We start from the raw sequence: 16,140 nt of genomic DNA, 5'->3' as shown, positions 1-16,140 counted from the left end.
CTGGATGTGCATTTATGGCTTGACTGGAAAACTAGTCTTCCTATATCCAGTTGTGCTATAGGGATATATGTTTATGGAGTTCTGTACTGGAGGTTGTGCATAGCCAGTTGTATGATGGTTGTTACTCCAAGGAGAGGTAGCAACAAGAACAGGAAATAGGATGCTTAGTCTGTGACCTGCGCCATGTAGTTTCTTGAGTTGAGGAGTATTGTGTGGATGCTTGTTCAGGTGGTCCCAGTCTTAGGCTGCCCTTCCTCTGAAGGGTTGTCTTGAGATACGTACTGAAGTTTTAATAGAAGCGTGTTGGATGTGTGCCTTTCATTGAGCAAGTTGGAAGGAAAGGAATAGAGAAATTGCAGTGGATGAATGTAGTAGTGGTGATTTCCTGCATAGTAATGGAATCTGTGAATTCTGAACAGCAAATGGCACGAAATTACAAGTTTCTGCTGAGTCTTTGCACAATGTGTGGAGACTTGACCTTGCATGGTAGTGTCTGAAATATATGTTCTGCATATAATAGGTAAGAGGCTATGTAGTAGGCCAGTGGACTGGAGGATGACTTTGATTTTGCATAACCTGTTTGTAAAGATTCATGTACAGCCTTAGTTATCTTTGACATGCATATACATTCTGCTGTATTCAGTTGCATTTTAACATAGTTTTTTTTCTATGTAACTTTTTCATTTGGCATACAGAATGATCCGTGTTTATTTAACAAGCAGCTATACACACCCAGATTATTATTATCCATTATTTTAAAGCTTTTTGGTGATTGATTTATGCCCTACCTGTGTTTACTTTACAAGCTCCATCCTGAATAGACTTCTTAGGCCTGTTGGTTGTCAATTTAATGGCTGAGTGGTTGACAAAATGTTAGTGAAAAGTCTTGAGAGAGAAGAATACATTGGTATCCCCTTTTACAGATGAAAGTCATGATGCAGGTTGGTACAAGATTCCTCGTATAGAAGAATAGACGCAAAGCTCAGCTTTCACTGACTAGTGGAGGCAGATGCTGGGAACGTCAGTAACTCTAATAATACCATTTCAAGTTAAGCACACACCAAACGAAGAATATACTCATGTCACTTTTCTGGGAATAATCTGGCCAGTCTCATGCAGAAAATTTGTAGCAGGTGAAGGAATGGTATCCTATTAACTAACAAATGCTTAGTGGCCTTGGCTTTCAAGGATCACGTCCTTCCAGCTCAAGATTGAGTTCATCACAACGAGCAAGAAATCAAGTGAAGGGCATGGTAGGACTGCATGAATTAGCAAGGAGCCCTTGACAAAACTCAAGTGGGACAAGGGAACATAAAAGAGGTGAAAGCAGAGACAGATGGCTGGAGAGGAGTATAGAGGGGTGGAGTTACCTAGCAAAGCCAAAGCCCGCCCGGGGTTTAATCTGGTGAGGGGCTTGTAGAAAGCCCTTCTTGTTCTCCTTCAGGTGTAACAGCAGGAGGAAGGTGACTGGGGAAAATATGGGTCTGCTGATGAATGGAACAGGGAACCTGCAGGACAAAGGACACCGAAGAGGATGCAGGACTTGGAGCCTTCTCAACTTTGGTCTCTACTGATAGATGAGCCTTCAGGAACCACAGGTTCTGGTATGAGGAACTATCAGGTTCCTGATACCAGTGGGAAGGTCTGGAGCAAGAAAGACTTACCTCAGTGGAGAAGGACCAGGTTAGGGAACACTTAAACTGGGAATACACAAATCCATGGGATCTGATGAGATGCATTCATGAATGCAGAGGCAGTTGGCAGCTCTCACCGTTAGGCCACTCTTGCTTGTCCTTGAAAGGTCATAGCGGTCTGGCAGGGTTCCTGAGGACTGGAAGAATATCATTGATCTCACTGTAGGGTAACTTTCATTGGTTTCCTGTGTTTGCTTAGTTTTAATTGTGACAATGAATTTTCTATGAGTATTTCTGAGAAGAGGTGATTTGTGCAAAAATATAGAATTAGTCATTTTGATTTAAGGTAGCTATACTAGACACATGCTTTGTGTATTTAATTTCATTGTTCAGACATCCTCTTGGTAAACACGTTTTCTACCATTGAGATTAATGGTTAAATTTTCACAGAGTTTTTTTAAGAAATTTACCTATTTATGTGTTCTTTTTGCAAACTCTTGTAACACTACTATAGGATGTGTGCATGTGTGTAACACTAGTTTAAAAGAAGCAGAAAGGGGGAAGTGTGTTATGTGTATTTTGGACAGATACAGTGCAGGAAATGAATTGTATAAAGGTTACAGTAAATTTCCCTTTAAATATTTGACTTTCCTATGAATTCAGCAGTGACCAATGTTAAGTTTTACATGGAAAACTTGAAAATGATCTGGTGAATGATCTCTGTACAATACTCTGTACACTCTGTACAATCTTCGGAGTTTGTAATGCGTATTTGTCATATAGCTACATTTTTTATTACACGTTACCTGGTATTACTGGTATATTCTTGAATTTCTTGCTTTTTTCTTACGTTAGTGTTGTATATTTCTTGTGATGTCTTTCTTTTAAAATACTTACCTCAGTACTGGAAGTGATTTCAAGAATTCTGCAGGTTTTTAACTCAAGATCACTCAGCTGGGAGAGATAGAAATTTATTATTGTATTCTCACTTCTGGATTCAGACCAGATGCATTAATAGACTATAGTTCATATTGCCATGAAGTGACACAAGCTATTTAGGTGTACTTATGAATTCAGCAGATTTTACAGTTATTATTCCATATCATATACACAAAGCATATTGACTATATACCTATTATCCTCATATCTAATTAAAATGATTCAAAAGGTTGAAACTTTTTTGTTTTTAAATTATCATTACTTGTTATTGTGAGAAAAGCAAATGCGTTTAGTTCACATTCACAACAGAAGTATTTTCTTCTCATAAAGTGCCTTGAATCTTGTGTATATAAACCTATTTATATGGAAAATCACGCTATGTTTTTACAGGCTATGAGAAGACAGATGATGTTTCAGAGAAAACTTCTCTAGCTGATCAAGAGGAACTGAGAACTATATTCATCAATCAGCCCCAGCTAACTAAATTCTGCAATAATCATGTCAGGTATTAATTAGTGTTTTTGTTAATACTGAATTTCAGAATGTTGCATAGCAAAAATGAAGGAAGACTCTGTGCATTCTGCTTCTGCCACTTCCTCTGACCACTGGTTACAGTTTCAGACTCTGGAGGGGGGAGTGAAGCAGACCAGCGAGGGCAGCACAGCTGCGTTGTTTACAACCTGACCTTCCAATTTTTTAAGATTGGGGTGGGAAAGGATTGCCTTTACAGCTGCACCATCAGCATATCCCTGGAGTATGGATTTGTTCTTCAGCTTTCAGTTCAGTTCATCGGTCACCTTTGAATATGTTTCTGGTAGCTGGATGCCAATGTAGGTGCACTTCTCTTGAGCTTGACATTGTGCTTTGGAAACTGTCTTTTTCAGTCAACCAGCTTCAAAGATGCTGTGGTGGCTTATGAAACTAGTTTTGAATTTCAAGTTCAAGCTTTAGGACTCTGCTGATGGTTTATGTTGTGGGGTTTTGTTTGTTTTTACTGAATTTTAAGTAATACACTGAATACTCATAAATAATGTATATTTCAATCTGAAAACGCCCTCAGTTCTGATGTTAAAATTCAAAGTAAATGAATGCAAAGATATCCCTGTCCCAAGTGAAAATAACGTGGTGGGCTTTTTCTTTTCGTGGACTTGGTGTTTTATAATGCTTTTGGTTCATGTGCGTGACTTGCCTTTTCTGTCTTTCCCTTTGTTTCTTGACAGTGCTGAACTTTTTGCAGAATATATTAATTGCACCTTTAAATCAACTGTTTTATGCTAAGTTAAATTAAATATTATTGACTTTAAAACCAGTTTAAATATTCTTAAAGTCTTTAGTTTTTAAGTTTTTGGCATGATTATTTTCAGTGTTACTGTTACTAGGACCTTAGATGGTAACAGTCTGTTTTTAAATAAATGTAAGGCTGTCAAAGAGCTGGGAGCTCAAACATTTTGTGATGATGGCTTAGCAGAGCTTATTACACTAGGATAAACTGCTCTAGCAGGGGAGTTGGACTAGATGATCTCTAGAGGTCCCTTCCAACTCTGAAGATTCCGTGATTCCGTGAAACTGTATTCTGTTCTTTCAGCCTTAGTAAAACTACACTTAATATCCAGTACTTATCAGTTTTTAAAAAAGTGAACTTTACATTCAGTGAAGAGTATAGGGTTTTTTTATCTCTTAACAGAGTTTTGTAATTTTAATCATTTCTTAAATGCACCATTTAAATTTAGCTGATCCTGTTGTTACTTTTTTTTTTTTACACTGAATTCTGCAAACTCATACTTGATGCAGAGGCTCCACAGCTCCTCGGTCCTGATTTAGCACCCTTCTCATTATGCTTGTTACACCTCTTTCCCCAGAAATTTTGTCTGAACAGGAGCCATTGCACAGAGTTACCTGCCCAGCATATGCCATGGCTGGTGGGGTAGGGTACTGGAGCCTGCCTTACCTGCGTCCTCAGCAGTGGCACAACCACCGGCCTGCTACCTTCTCTTTATTTTTTTTTTTTCTTAGAATCATAGAATAGTTTGGGTTGGAAGGGACCTTTAAAGTTCATCTAGGCCAACCCCCTGCAGGGAGCAGGGACATCTTCAACTAGATCAGGTTGCTCAGAGTCTCATCCAACCTGACCTTGAAGGTTTCCACGGATGGGGCATCTACCACCTCTCTGGGCAACCTGGGCCAGCTTTTCACCACTTCCCCTCATTGCCTCTAACTGAGCGGCAGCAGAACTTGACTACTTCCCACAGAGCAGGCAGAGATGACAAGGGATCTTCTTGGCTCAACACGAAGCTTGCGACAGTCTCCATAGGTGGCAGGTGCTTCCCTGGCTTAACTGGTTTATGGACTCCTGCAGAACTCTCTCTGTAGAAGTCTTTCAGTTTCTTTTTTAGCCAAAACAAATGTGTTTGCTAGCACAGAAATCGCAAAAGGTTCCGTTTTATTTCAAAGCTTGTGTAACTGAGAGGGAAGGAATACATTTGAAGAATTTTTCAAACTGTAATATGCATGTTTTTGTCTCTCTCTCTCAGCACTGCAAAGTACAACATAATCACATTCCTGCCAAGGTTCCTTTATTCCCAGTTCAGAAGAGCTGCTAATGCATTTTTTCTTTTTATTGCATTACTTCAGGTAAGATCAACAATAAGATGCTAACATTTGAAACTTGTTGAGAGCACATTTACACCATAGGCGATGTTTTGTAGAGACACTGAGTTTGATGTACTGTTCTTTGTAAGCTCGTTAGCCTCACAGAATAGCTGAATTGTGTAAATGTACCTTTAATAAATGTGTGGTTTTGTGTGTTTTACTCCTTGGAGATAACACAATACACACAAAGATTTTTCTGTAAAACTGGTTTAGTATAGCTAAAATACTGTCAGGTGAAAAAGACTGTTGTGACAGGAAAATCCCATTTCTCGTAATGGAGGGTACTGTCTAAAAACCTGTATTCTTAGAGTGAAGCTGGTAACAATTGAAGTTGAGGCTAGATGAAGAAAAACAGCAGTGGGGTCCAGTACTTCAGCAGCTATTTCCCATATCCCAGCTGGTTAACTGTGCTGGTTTGGAAGAAAGCACACAATCTTTTCTATACCACCACTGTAGCTTTGTTCAGTATGTTTGTAAAGGGCTATCCCTGACCCAGCTTACTGAGACTCTTTTGAAGAAGTACATAATGTTTTGCAGATACATCAAAATATTTTAATTTTGCAGTAGTTCAAGTCGATAAAGTAGATTGTGGCATTTTGTATACTATTCTATGAACGCAGTAGCTGATGATGAATGAAAATTTAACTGTGGGCAAGTGCTGTGATAATTACTATTGGCTAATTCTGTATTCTAATCATATTTGATAAACACACATTTTCTGCAAAATTTCTAGTGCATGTTTTAGAATGTTGTAGAGGTCATTGTGTTAGGAATTGACATACCACAAAAAAATTGCTAAAATAATGGCGTATATGCTGCCATGTGTACTTTTTTCTCCCTCACTTCAGATGTTTCAGCAAGTGAAAGTTGATGCCTCTGTACTTATTCAGGTTTCTTTGCCGCTTCTGTAAGCGCTTGGAGCAGTTTCTTAGGATACATCTGTCCAGGTAGCTTGCACCGTTTTCTAGGGGAGGAGAAAATCTGAAGTTCAGGATTTCATTAGGTTGTCTGCCTGCAAACCTGTGGCTTCTAAATAAGCATCCTTTTGACCCTGTTTGGCATCTTAGCCTAATCCAGTGGTCCAGCAGTGTTTCTTGTGGTGCCACTGTGCACATCAAGTTAGCAACACAGAATATGAGGCTTCAGAAGTTGTTTGAGGCTTGGCATGACTGCGTGAGAGGCTGGCAGGTAGGTGTTTGGGATGTTAGGAAGTGGGGTGTTAGGACTTACAAGCTCACCATCTACTATCAGGCTATCAGTGAGACTGCACTGGCAGGAGTAAGAAATACGGGGTAGCGGAACCAGAGTATGGGCTGCTGCTCCTTTTGCTTTCGTATTTCGCCTGGAAAATAACGTGTAATTGGAATGGGGGAGTTTGGGCATACATATAGAAATTAAAGGGTAGGAAGAGCTCAAGAAGTGATAGATGCCTTTCCCTTGTAGCCAACACATAGGCACTTGCCCAGCAGTAACTTTCTGCCTGCTTTCCGTGTAATTGCTTGAAAAATGTGGTCTAGAGTAACCTGGAAAATAGGTCTATATTGGTCTTACTCCAAGAAACCGCATGCGTACGTATAACATCCTGTTTTCTTTCAGATGCACAATGTGGTGGTAGCAAAAAGAAATGTGCATAATACATAAATAACATTGGCTGTTCTTCAAAGCGTTTTATGATGAATTGAGGATGTTTTCTAACCACACTGAGGCATTACTTACTAGTGTATTCTTTTCTTGCAAAGATATCATTGTAGTCATATGGGCTGCATTGCCTATTGTAAGGCAGCAATCCACTGACCTATCAATGTTGTCATTAACTTGCATCATCTGTGTCCATACCTGCTTACCAAAAATGGGTTTCTTACAATAGTCTGGCAGAAAGCAGCTATTTGAAATTTGTCAATTAGTAACTAGTGTGATACAAAATATGTTTTAGAGATTAAAACTGTAAGGAAGTAAAAATACTTTGGACTTGTGTCCACTCTAACAAAAATCTAAACTGAAAAAATTAATTGTATTTTATTTAATTTGAAACAGGAAAACAAAGGTGAGTGTGCTGCAGACACTGAAACCTCTGAAAGTAACTCCTCTGAATACTGTGCTATTTAAAATTGTTGTTTTATTCTATCAGCTTCTTTTGAATTGAAGATGATAACCCTCTCTTGGAAATAATCATCGCCATGTCTAAAATGTGAATCCAGTTGCCTTGTCTGTATTTGCACAGGAAGTACTGCTTCTTGTATTAAAAATATGTTTTTCAACCAATAATGCAAACAAATATTTATTTTTTTTCTTTTAATAGCAAATACCAGATGTATCACCAACAGGCCGTTACACAACATTGGTCCCTCTCTTATTTATTTTAGCTGTAGCTGCAGTGAAGGAGATAATAGAGGATATTGTAAGTATTTAACAGCCATATTTTGTAAATAGCTTTTAAATTTTTCATAGATTGTATTACAAAAATTTGTTGAATAATTCTGTGTTGAACCATTTTTGCCTTCTGGATCTCTTGAAAGCTTCTAAAGCTGCTTACTTCAGAAGATGAAATCTTTAGGATATGATGTTATGATTTGAAAGTGTGTTTACTATATATGTAAGTAACAATAACACAGTAAAACACTGAGTGTTGTGTTTATTATGTAGATTTTTCCTGGGAAAACACTTCTCATTAATGAAGTACAAGCATATTTCTAAAGTGTGAACTGGACCCAAAGACTCCACAGAACCCAGTCAAGTCGAGAGCATTGCTAGTTTTCTCAAGCAAGGGCTCTGCTAAAAGAACATTGGAAACTATTGAGTTCATCTCAGGTGAAATCTGGTTTTAAAACCAAATAACCTTTAAATATTTATTTGGTTAGAAAATTTTTTTTTCTTCTTGCATGAGCAGAGCAGAGTCCTTTACTCCCAATAATTATACTTGTGAGCTGGATTTAAGATCAATTTGTGAATGAGATACTAGACTAACATTTTACAGAAAAGTTGTGAGAACTTCTGGCTTTAGTCCAGTCCATGAATAAGGTAGGATTAAAGAAAAATCTTCCCGTAATCCTTTTTATTTTTACATCTTTATTTGAGGTGCCTCCCGAGAAAAATAGATAAGCCCTCAGGAACTCAGAGTTGCAGATCTACGAGGCTGCATAGTCTCCAGCATCTTCACTTGTCCTCCAGACCTGAAACTGGATGGATTTTTGTTTCATGACCAAATAATTCCTGGACCTTTCTAAAAAGTGTCTTTTAACCTCTTACTGGAATTATAACGTGACGCTTTCAGTATGTTTAGAATAGTAATCTATTTGGTGTAGTACATTTGAGATGAATGAGTACAGGTCACTAATGTGCCATTTTTAAAGTTTTAAAAATGGATTTTTTCCAGTTGTCAAATCCAGGTCCATACATGTGATGTATCCCTTTATTTCTAAAGTCATATGCAAAAAATCCTTGTTTTCAGTGTTGTGACTTGGCACAGTTTTGTAGACAGCAAGGGGAATAGGCCTTTTTCACTCTGCCCAGTTGCTCCAGCCCGGTGTAATTTATTGTTAGTCTTTCATGTCTTGGTGCTAATTGTGATCTGCTGATGTCTGATGGCCAGGAACGCCCATGAAACACTTGTCCTTGTTAGGCAGGCGCCCCCACCTACGCCAGGCTTTCCTTGGCTCTCTCCAGTTGGTGTTTGTGGTAGTGATGCTTTTGCTTCCTTCTTGCATTGAATGAAAACTTAGAGCTGTGATATTGTCATAACCAACGTGTCCGTTCTGCCTTCTTCTGTTTTGTGGGTAGGGTCCATTCTGGCTTCTTCTATTCTGTGTCTAGGGAAAGGAATTTCAGGCTCTGTTTTACTTCATACAAAAGATGTTGGAGTTTTCAGAGTACCTTCCTGCCTGCTGTTGGAGAACCTGGCTATTTAATTTGCATAACATCATTGAGTCATTTAGCTTTAGATGATGTTTTTTGTATCTAAGGGATTAGTCTTGATGCTTTACCAAATTACTCTGGATGCCAAGAATTTCTTAATCCTCTCTTGTTCTCTTTCAGTTCTGCAGACATTTTATTTTGAGGACAAGAAGTTAGATGCATCATCATATGGCAGAGTGCCTTGTCCACTAGAGGAGTAGCGTTCCTGGGTTTTGATGTTGTGGGCTGTTCTCTTGATTTTTGGAAAGTGTTGCAGGTAGTATAGTCTTGCCCTGCACACAAATAGGCGGCTTTCTGGGAACATCAGATTTACTATATTTGAGCAGAATTACAATGTATATGCAGAAACATGATCAAGAGGAAGAGTGGTGAGCTGCAAAGAAGCTCTGAAATGGAGGGTGGCTGGGCACATGCGGCCTTTCCTGCCAATACAGTTAACTCAGTCTCCTCAGTTACCTCTGTGGATGGATGGTAGTGACATATATTGTACCTCTGGGGTGTACGAGGCTCCTGGGCCACAGAGTTGAGTGGTCCTGAAAGAGACAACGGTGTTTCCGTTAAATGTTTTTGTTCTATTTTGCATTTCTAGTATTTACTTCCCAATAGTCACCTTCTTCTTACATGTCTTTGTTGCTTTCTCCTTACAGAAACAAAATCCCTTTTTAAAAAAAAAAAAAAACATAAAATCAATTCATGTTCTTTCAGATATTTTTAACAGTTCTGCTGTTAATGCTTACAGACTTACACCATCTGTCAGTGTCTAGGCAAATATAAAACTGAGGTTGCTGCTACTGTACAAAGTGTCCTTTTTAAAATTATCTCATCCAGTCACCTTACTTTTATGTCATTTGTTTGTACCATTTGCCTTTTGCAACTTGAAGTGTACAGTTTGACATGGGGAGGAAACAGAGAACAGGTTTAGGTGGTTTTTGCATGTATCAGCTATAACAATAAAGTTCACATTTCCAAATATACTACACAAGTATCTAAAGGCAATTCAAATACTATTTTTCTTTCTGTTAAATTTCCATTGCCTCAGCGTGTAGTTAATTCCTGCTGTAATTTTTTGAAACTGAATGAGGTGAAGGAGCTGATTGGGAGAATTTAGCTGCTAATTTAAAGGCTCTGTGTGTATATGTGTATATATATGTGTATATAGCTGATGGTAACTTCATCAATTTCTCACTTGCACAGCTGAGTTTCACAGACTATAGTCCAAACAAAACAATTTGCTTTAGTTTTGTAGTCAAACAGGTGTGAAATCTAATGTTGCCTGTTGGTTATATCCTGCAGGAATATTTGGCTGACTCTGAGAGCTGTGCTTTTTTTTTTTTCCCTGGGAAAGATGACCACTTGCTGTGTAGTAAAATATCAGTGTGTTCTCCCTTAACATTTAATTTTCATCATGTCTTAGTTTCTTTACCCAGTGAGATATCTAATATCTCCAGGAATGGTTATCTTCATCTAATATTAAAGCAAGATTAATTGGCTTTTGGATGGGAACCTTATATATCGATATCAATACATATACTTAACAAAATAATACTTTCAGCTCAAGAACCAAATACTTCCTTTTCTGAAGTGAAATCCCAAGAAGCCGAAGATCTTAGCAGAAAACTAAGATTATTCATGAACAGCATGTGTTTTCCATATATGCTTCAGAAGTGCCAGCAAAATTTGTGATATGCAGTGCTAGATTGTCGGCTGTTTCCAATGATTTTCACCCATCATAGCTCAGAAAGCAACTGACATTAAACTGTTACTTTTCAAGCTGGAGGAGACTCTTCCTGTGGGCAAATAAACACCTGCTTTGGTCAAGTTGTTATGCCTTCCCATTGATCAAAGGTTATTTATCTGTAAAATCAGCCATCTTTTTGAAAGGAGAATCTGCTGATAATCTCTGAAAATCTAGTGTAAGGTAATACTTTAACTTAGTTGTTGCAAAGTGATAAGGTGACCTTTTAAGAGCTGCTTGCTCAGAGTCATACCAGCATTTTATTAGAAATACATCCATTAAGTAACTTGATTTATTTTTCTTTCAATTTACACGATTGCTTCTGATTTTCTTTGTATTTCAAAGGCATGAATTCTGTAGCTCTCTTCAAAAAGCTTACTTAAAGCAGTTAATTCTTTTTAAAGTAACTTTCCAGATCCTGTTCCTGTTCAGGAAGCACTGAGTTCGTTAGTCTTAAATAATGTGTTTAAACTAGTGGTCACCTAAGGTTTTTGTAGCTAAGATGAGTTTGATTATACCTTGAAAATGCTGGTGGTTACCAGCTGCAGCAGAATATTTCTGTCAGAAGGTTTCTCACAGGTATATTAAAACTGAGGGACATCATGGCCTGCTTAGGTGGAGAAGGGGTTGTTGATTTTTGTTTGTCTGGTTTTGTTACTGTTGCTGAAGTCTGCAGGCACTTCTGTGCAAGTGAAGTCATGTATTTACACAGTCGTTGCTTGACTTCAGCTCTGTATGAGATACTTGTATGAAGAATAGTTCCATGATCTTTGCTCTGGTAGAATCATCTCCTGATTGCAGGAAAGGGCAAAGTTATCGTACACATATAAACCACTTCCGTATATACGGAACTTGTTTAGATAGCGATTGTGCACATGGGAGGACATTTTAGTACAACGCGGTTAGCCTGGAACTGGGTGTGACTTTCCTGATGAATATAACTATGCAAGTGATCCATAGTCCCGTTTAAAATGTTTTTTGGTTTTTTTTTTAAATTGTTTTTTTGGGTTGGTGAGTGGGAGGGGGTGATACGTGTGGTTTTTATCTTAAGTGTGAAAGCTTTATCATGTCAACAAAAGTCTTTAACCACTATGCATTTTTAATTTAGAAAAGGCATAAAGCTGATAATGCGGTGAACAAGAAACAAACCCAAGGTAGGAAACTTTTTAAAGCTTATTAATTGTGGTTTGTGGGGAGTTGTTTTTTGAATTTTTTGCAAGTAGTGGTAATGTCATCGGAACTGCTTAGAGGTAATTGAGTGGGAAATTGCTTATGCAGATTATTTCAAAATTTGGAATCTAAACAGTTGAAATAACAATTTGCAGTCACATTAGCCCCACAAAATGGGATACATTATAGATTAAGTTTATGAGGTTCCTAAGAAACTTTAATATTTACTCATCACAGGTGATGCTGTAGCTGTTAAAAGATCATAATCACCGCTATATTTAGTGGGTCTAGATTATGGTGAAAAGTCTATGCATTTCTAAGTATGCAAATCATACATAAATCTTAAAATTTACCGCAAATTTATGGGGGACAGAGGGGGAAGGTAACTTATGAAACTATTGAGCATGTATCTCAATAGGAGGTATTGGAGGGCTTAGGGCAGGGAGATAAATCTATTGACTGAAAGCACTGGGAATAGGAATCTCCAGAGAACAGGCCTGGAGAAACAGATAACCAAAGGAAAGCTAATGTAGGCATCCAAAATTCAATGCTTTCATCAAGCATTCATAGCTTTTGAGATTGCAGCCATCAGTTTTAGGTGGCAGTGAATCTTGAAGTGCCTTCTAATTTTTTTTTTCCCCAGAGTGTACAAAATTTTAAATAAATAAAACTTGTTTTACTCTCCTTCCTGCCTCTTCTCCTGGGTTACCTAGTTGGTCAGCTGTTTGGTGACTGTTCCTAAAATTCCTGAACGTTCCATGCACACGTCTTGGAAGTTGAAAGTATAATGAGGATACATAAAATATTGCTAGCACTGAGAAACAAGTTTCTTAGGCTAATGCAGGATTCAAATAAGTACAACATTGATCCTAGTGTACTGTCAAAGCAATATTTAAATGTATTGTCAAATACAGCCTATAGTCAAAGCAATAATTAAATATTTAATCAGTATGATGCTCGCTCTCTTTGTTTTCATGGGTTCAGCAGTTCTGTAATGCTGAAAAGTAGCAATGTGCGTAGTACATTATATATCCAGCTCCACCTTTGGTTGCCTTTTAAACATACCAAATTGTTAATGAAATAGAATATGAATGTATAGATTCTGAATATGGGTTTTCCTTCATCTGTCTGTTCCTTAAAGGCCATCAGTTAACCTTAAGTAATTAACTTTCTAAATTTCCATTATTATAAAAAACCTTTCGCAGAGGATTTTGATTTATTAGGCTGCATTAGGGATGATTTTTGTTACCTCGGGCAGCATACATCTACAGCAGGACACCATCAGACACTCAGACGTGAAGAAGTGTGTGATTCTGCAGTGTGGAGAAGTAGTCTTCTGTAGGGCAGGTAGAGCGTGCTTTTGAAAGTTTGTTGTTAAAGACATGAAAAACGGGAGATACAAATGTGAAAGCCAGACTGCAGAAGACTTTATGGCACAAGTTCTTTAACCATTATGCAAAAGGTGCATAGCAACACCGCATCTTTTTTTGTTCTTATAAGAAAATGGATTTCATTAAATGTCAGTGTATGTTAATAGTGCTTAAAAGCTTATTGGATCAGGTTAGTGTTAGAGTACTCTGGAGAGTTCAGGTGTCTCAGGATGTTTTCATGAGTCCGACTCATCCATTTGTGAGCTGATTTTAACCAGCTAAACCAGCAGGAAACATCCAGAAAGGAAAGCTGACAGTTTCCTTCCATTTAGTGGGTTAAACTGGCTCATGAAGGGGTCCAACAAACACCAGCGGCAGCAGGCATTAAGCAGTGAGGGCACACACCTTCGCATGGGGTGAGGGCAGAAGAGGACCTTCCCTTTGCCGTGGCAATGCTATGTTAGGTCAGCTTGGATGCATGTGAAACAGCCTTAGGATGTATTTCAGCAGTGCAGGTGCTTCTGCAGCCAGCACTTTTTAAGAAGCCCTTGGACACCTCTGGCAGCTTATTTGCATTTCAGACCTGCAGAACTCCACTGGCAGTTACTTTGCTTCAGCTATTTGTGAAACCTAGTCATCTGGATTGCTGCAAGGTATATTTTTAATCCTCATCAGTTCTCTCATCTGGTTGATGCTGTGGCTTCACAAACGGTATTGCTGACACAAGGAGATGGAAGTATGTAGTTGGTGGCACAATTATGAAATGTCTTGGGTTCCTTAGGACAGTATTGCAACCAGTTCTCACTCTGGATCTGTAGTCTTCCCAGTGAAGGGAAATAGTTTGTCAAAATAGGTTTTGCGTAATGATCAACTGATTGGTGAGACAGTCATTAAATATCTTGCGTACTGTCCGAAAGGGAGATTGCTCCATTTACCATTGCCCTGAGCATAATATGGCACTAATAAATCTGGGGAAGGAGGGGTAAGAGAATTTATCTTTTCCTAAAGAATTGTTAAGGAGGTTCGGTAATGACTTGCAGAAATAATTGAGAAATACAAGAAGAGGGGTCAATCTGGACAGAACCTAGAGCAAGACTTAGATGTAAAGGCCATATGTATTCCCAGATTTTGATCCACTTTTTTGAAATCAACACATGCTTGTATAAGAATTGGATCCTGATCAGGTACTTAGGTAAGCATCCTGGCAATTTGAAAGCAGAGAGACAGAGTGAAAGAGAACAGTCTCGGAGCCACCTGAGTACTCATACATGACAATACATTTTCTTTTAATTTCATTTGCTTCTTGCAGATTAATCTTCAATAGCTTTGTAACTGGTGCTAATAAAAAAAAAAAGGCACCTTTATTATTCTCTGAAAACATATTCTTGGCAATTAACTGGCAAACAAGGCATGGGGTTTATATCATAGGAGCAATACTTAAAACTGGAGTGGTGGAGGGTGCTTGCAATATTAATTGCTGCTGCCTGTGAAAATCTATACTAAATCTTAGGCTAAATTGCATGGGTTTAGGGGGAATGATTTTGGGGATTTCCAATATGTTTATGGAGGAGACGACTGCAATGATGCTAAAGTCCTCTGACATGACAATAACAGTAAGAACAGCTGAATACTGAGAAGTCTGCTGGTGGCTTTTTGTGAATCTTTTTTGTATGAACCTCATCAATATTTGAACTGAGAAAATTCTTGAATTTATTTCTCCACCCTCCTCCCCCCCAGTAATTTCATAACTTTTTGACTTTTGAACTTTTTATTGCAATTACTAATTTAATTTAGAAAATACCACGTTATCATACAATCTATATCAGATTTTGTTGATTCTCAAACAGTGTAAAACGTTCTTATTGACTTTGTAATAAGATTCTATGGTACAAAAAACTGTTACACAGAATATGTACTGTATAATTGAAATGTTTGAGCTGAATTTATAGAAGCAAGGCATGCTGTAAAATATTGTGTAAATGAGCTGTGTCTGATAAGGAATCTAACACATACCTGTATACTGCAGTTAGATTGTACGACTGGAAAATTCTTTCTTCTCTTTTTTCTTTTTTTCAGTACTACGAAATGGTGCATGGGAGATTGTCCACTGGGAAAAGGTGTGTGTTTATGTTGGTGACTTTTAGAGCATAATGCAGATTTAATGTTTGCTTTATTTCTCCAGATAATTGTCATTGATAAGAATTAACTGGTATGTTGCAAAATGTATGATCTTTTGTATTCTGTTTTTTTTGTTTGTTAATACTTGTCTCTTAAAATGCACTTTTAAGTGAAGTCAGTTTTGATGTCATGAGTCAGGCAAAACTGCCGTTAAATGGTGGGCTTTAAGTTTAGTGGAAAATAACTTGAATAATATAATTTACTTGGGAATATTTGCATATGGCAAAATTATACAGTTCCTTAGTTTTATTTGGCATGCCAAAGCAGAGACTTCTTTCTGGAAACCACTTACTTTGTTGTATTTCATGAACTTCTTTGGCTTTAACCAGGAGAACTTTAAAGACTGTTGTGCAGTAGTCAGGAAGGAACTGTTAAAGGTAGCTTTCAATGACTAAGTGTTATGCTATCTATCTAGTCCCTTAGTTTTATTGGTTTCCATGCCTGAAAGCCTGAAAAAATATATATAGCGTGTTGCAACAGAACTTAGGGGGGCTTAATTTCTTCTTCAACTCAACTTCAGTCTTCCAATAAAATATTTTACAGTAACTAGCAA

The 16,140-nt window shown here is 37.9% G+C and overlaps 1 protein-coding gene across 4 annotated transcripts in view; it reads left to right on the top strand.

Annotated features, from left to right (window-relative positions):
* Positions 1 to 16,140, top strand: part of ATP8A1 (ATPase phospholipid transporting 8A1) — a 123,443-nt gene that overhangs the window by 9,265 nt on the left and 98,038 nt on the right. For all 4 annotated transcript variants that reach the window (XM_074587941.1, XM_074587939.1, XM_074587940.1 and 1 more), the window contains exons 2-6: positions 2,964 to 3,078; positions 5,105 to 5,204; positions 7,522 to 7,620; positions 11,978 to 12,023; positions 15,486 to 15,526. In XM_074587941.1, the coding sequence (XP_074444042.1) occupies positions 2,964 to 3,078; positions 5,105 to 5,204; positions 7,522 to 7,620; positions 11,978 to 12,023; positions 15,486 to 15,526 (401 nt within the window). The remainder of the gene's footprint in view (positions 1 to 2,963; positions 3,079 to 5,104; positions 5,205 to 7,521; positions 7,621 to 11,977; positions 12,024 to 15,485; positions 15,527 to 16,140) is intronic.

The sequence above is a fragment of the Larus michahellis genome, chromosome 5 (genome assembly GCF_964199755.1).
Source record: "Larus michahellis chromosome 5, bLarMic1.1, whole genome shotgun sequence".
NCBI lineage: Eukaryota > Metazoa > Chordata > Aves > Charadriiformes > Laridae > Larus > Larus michahellis.
This window is presented reverse-complemented; position numbering and strand designations above follow the sequence as displayed.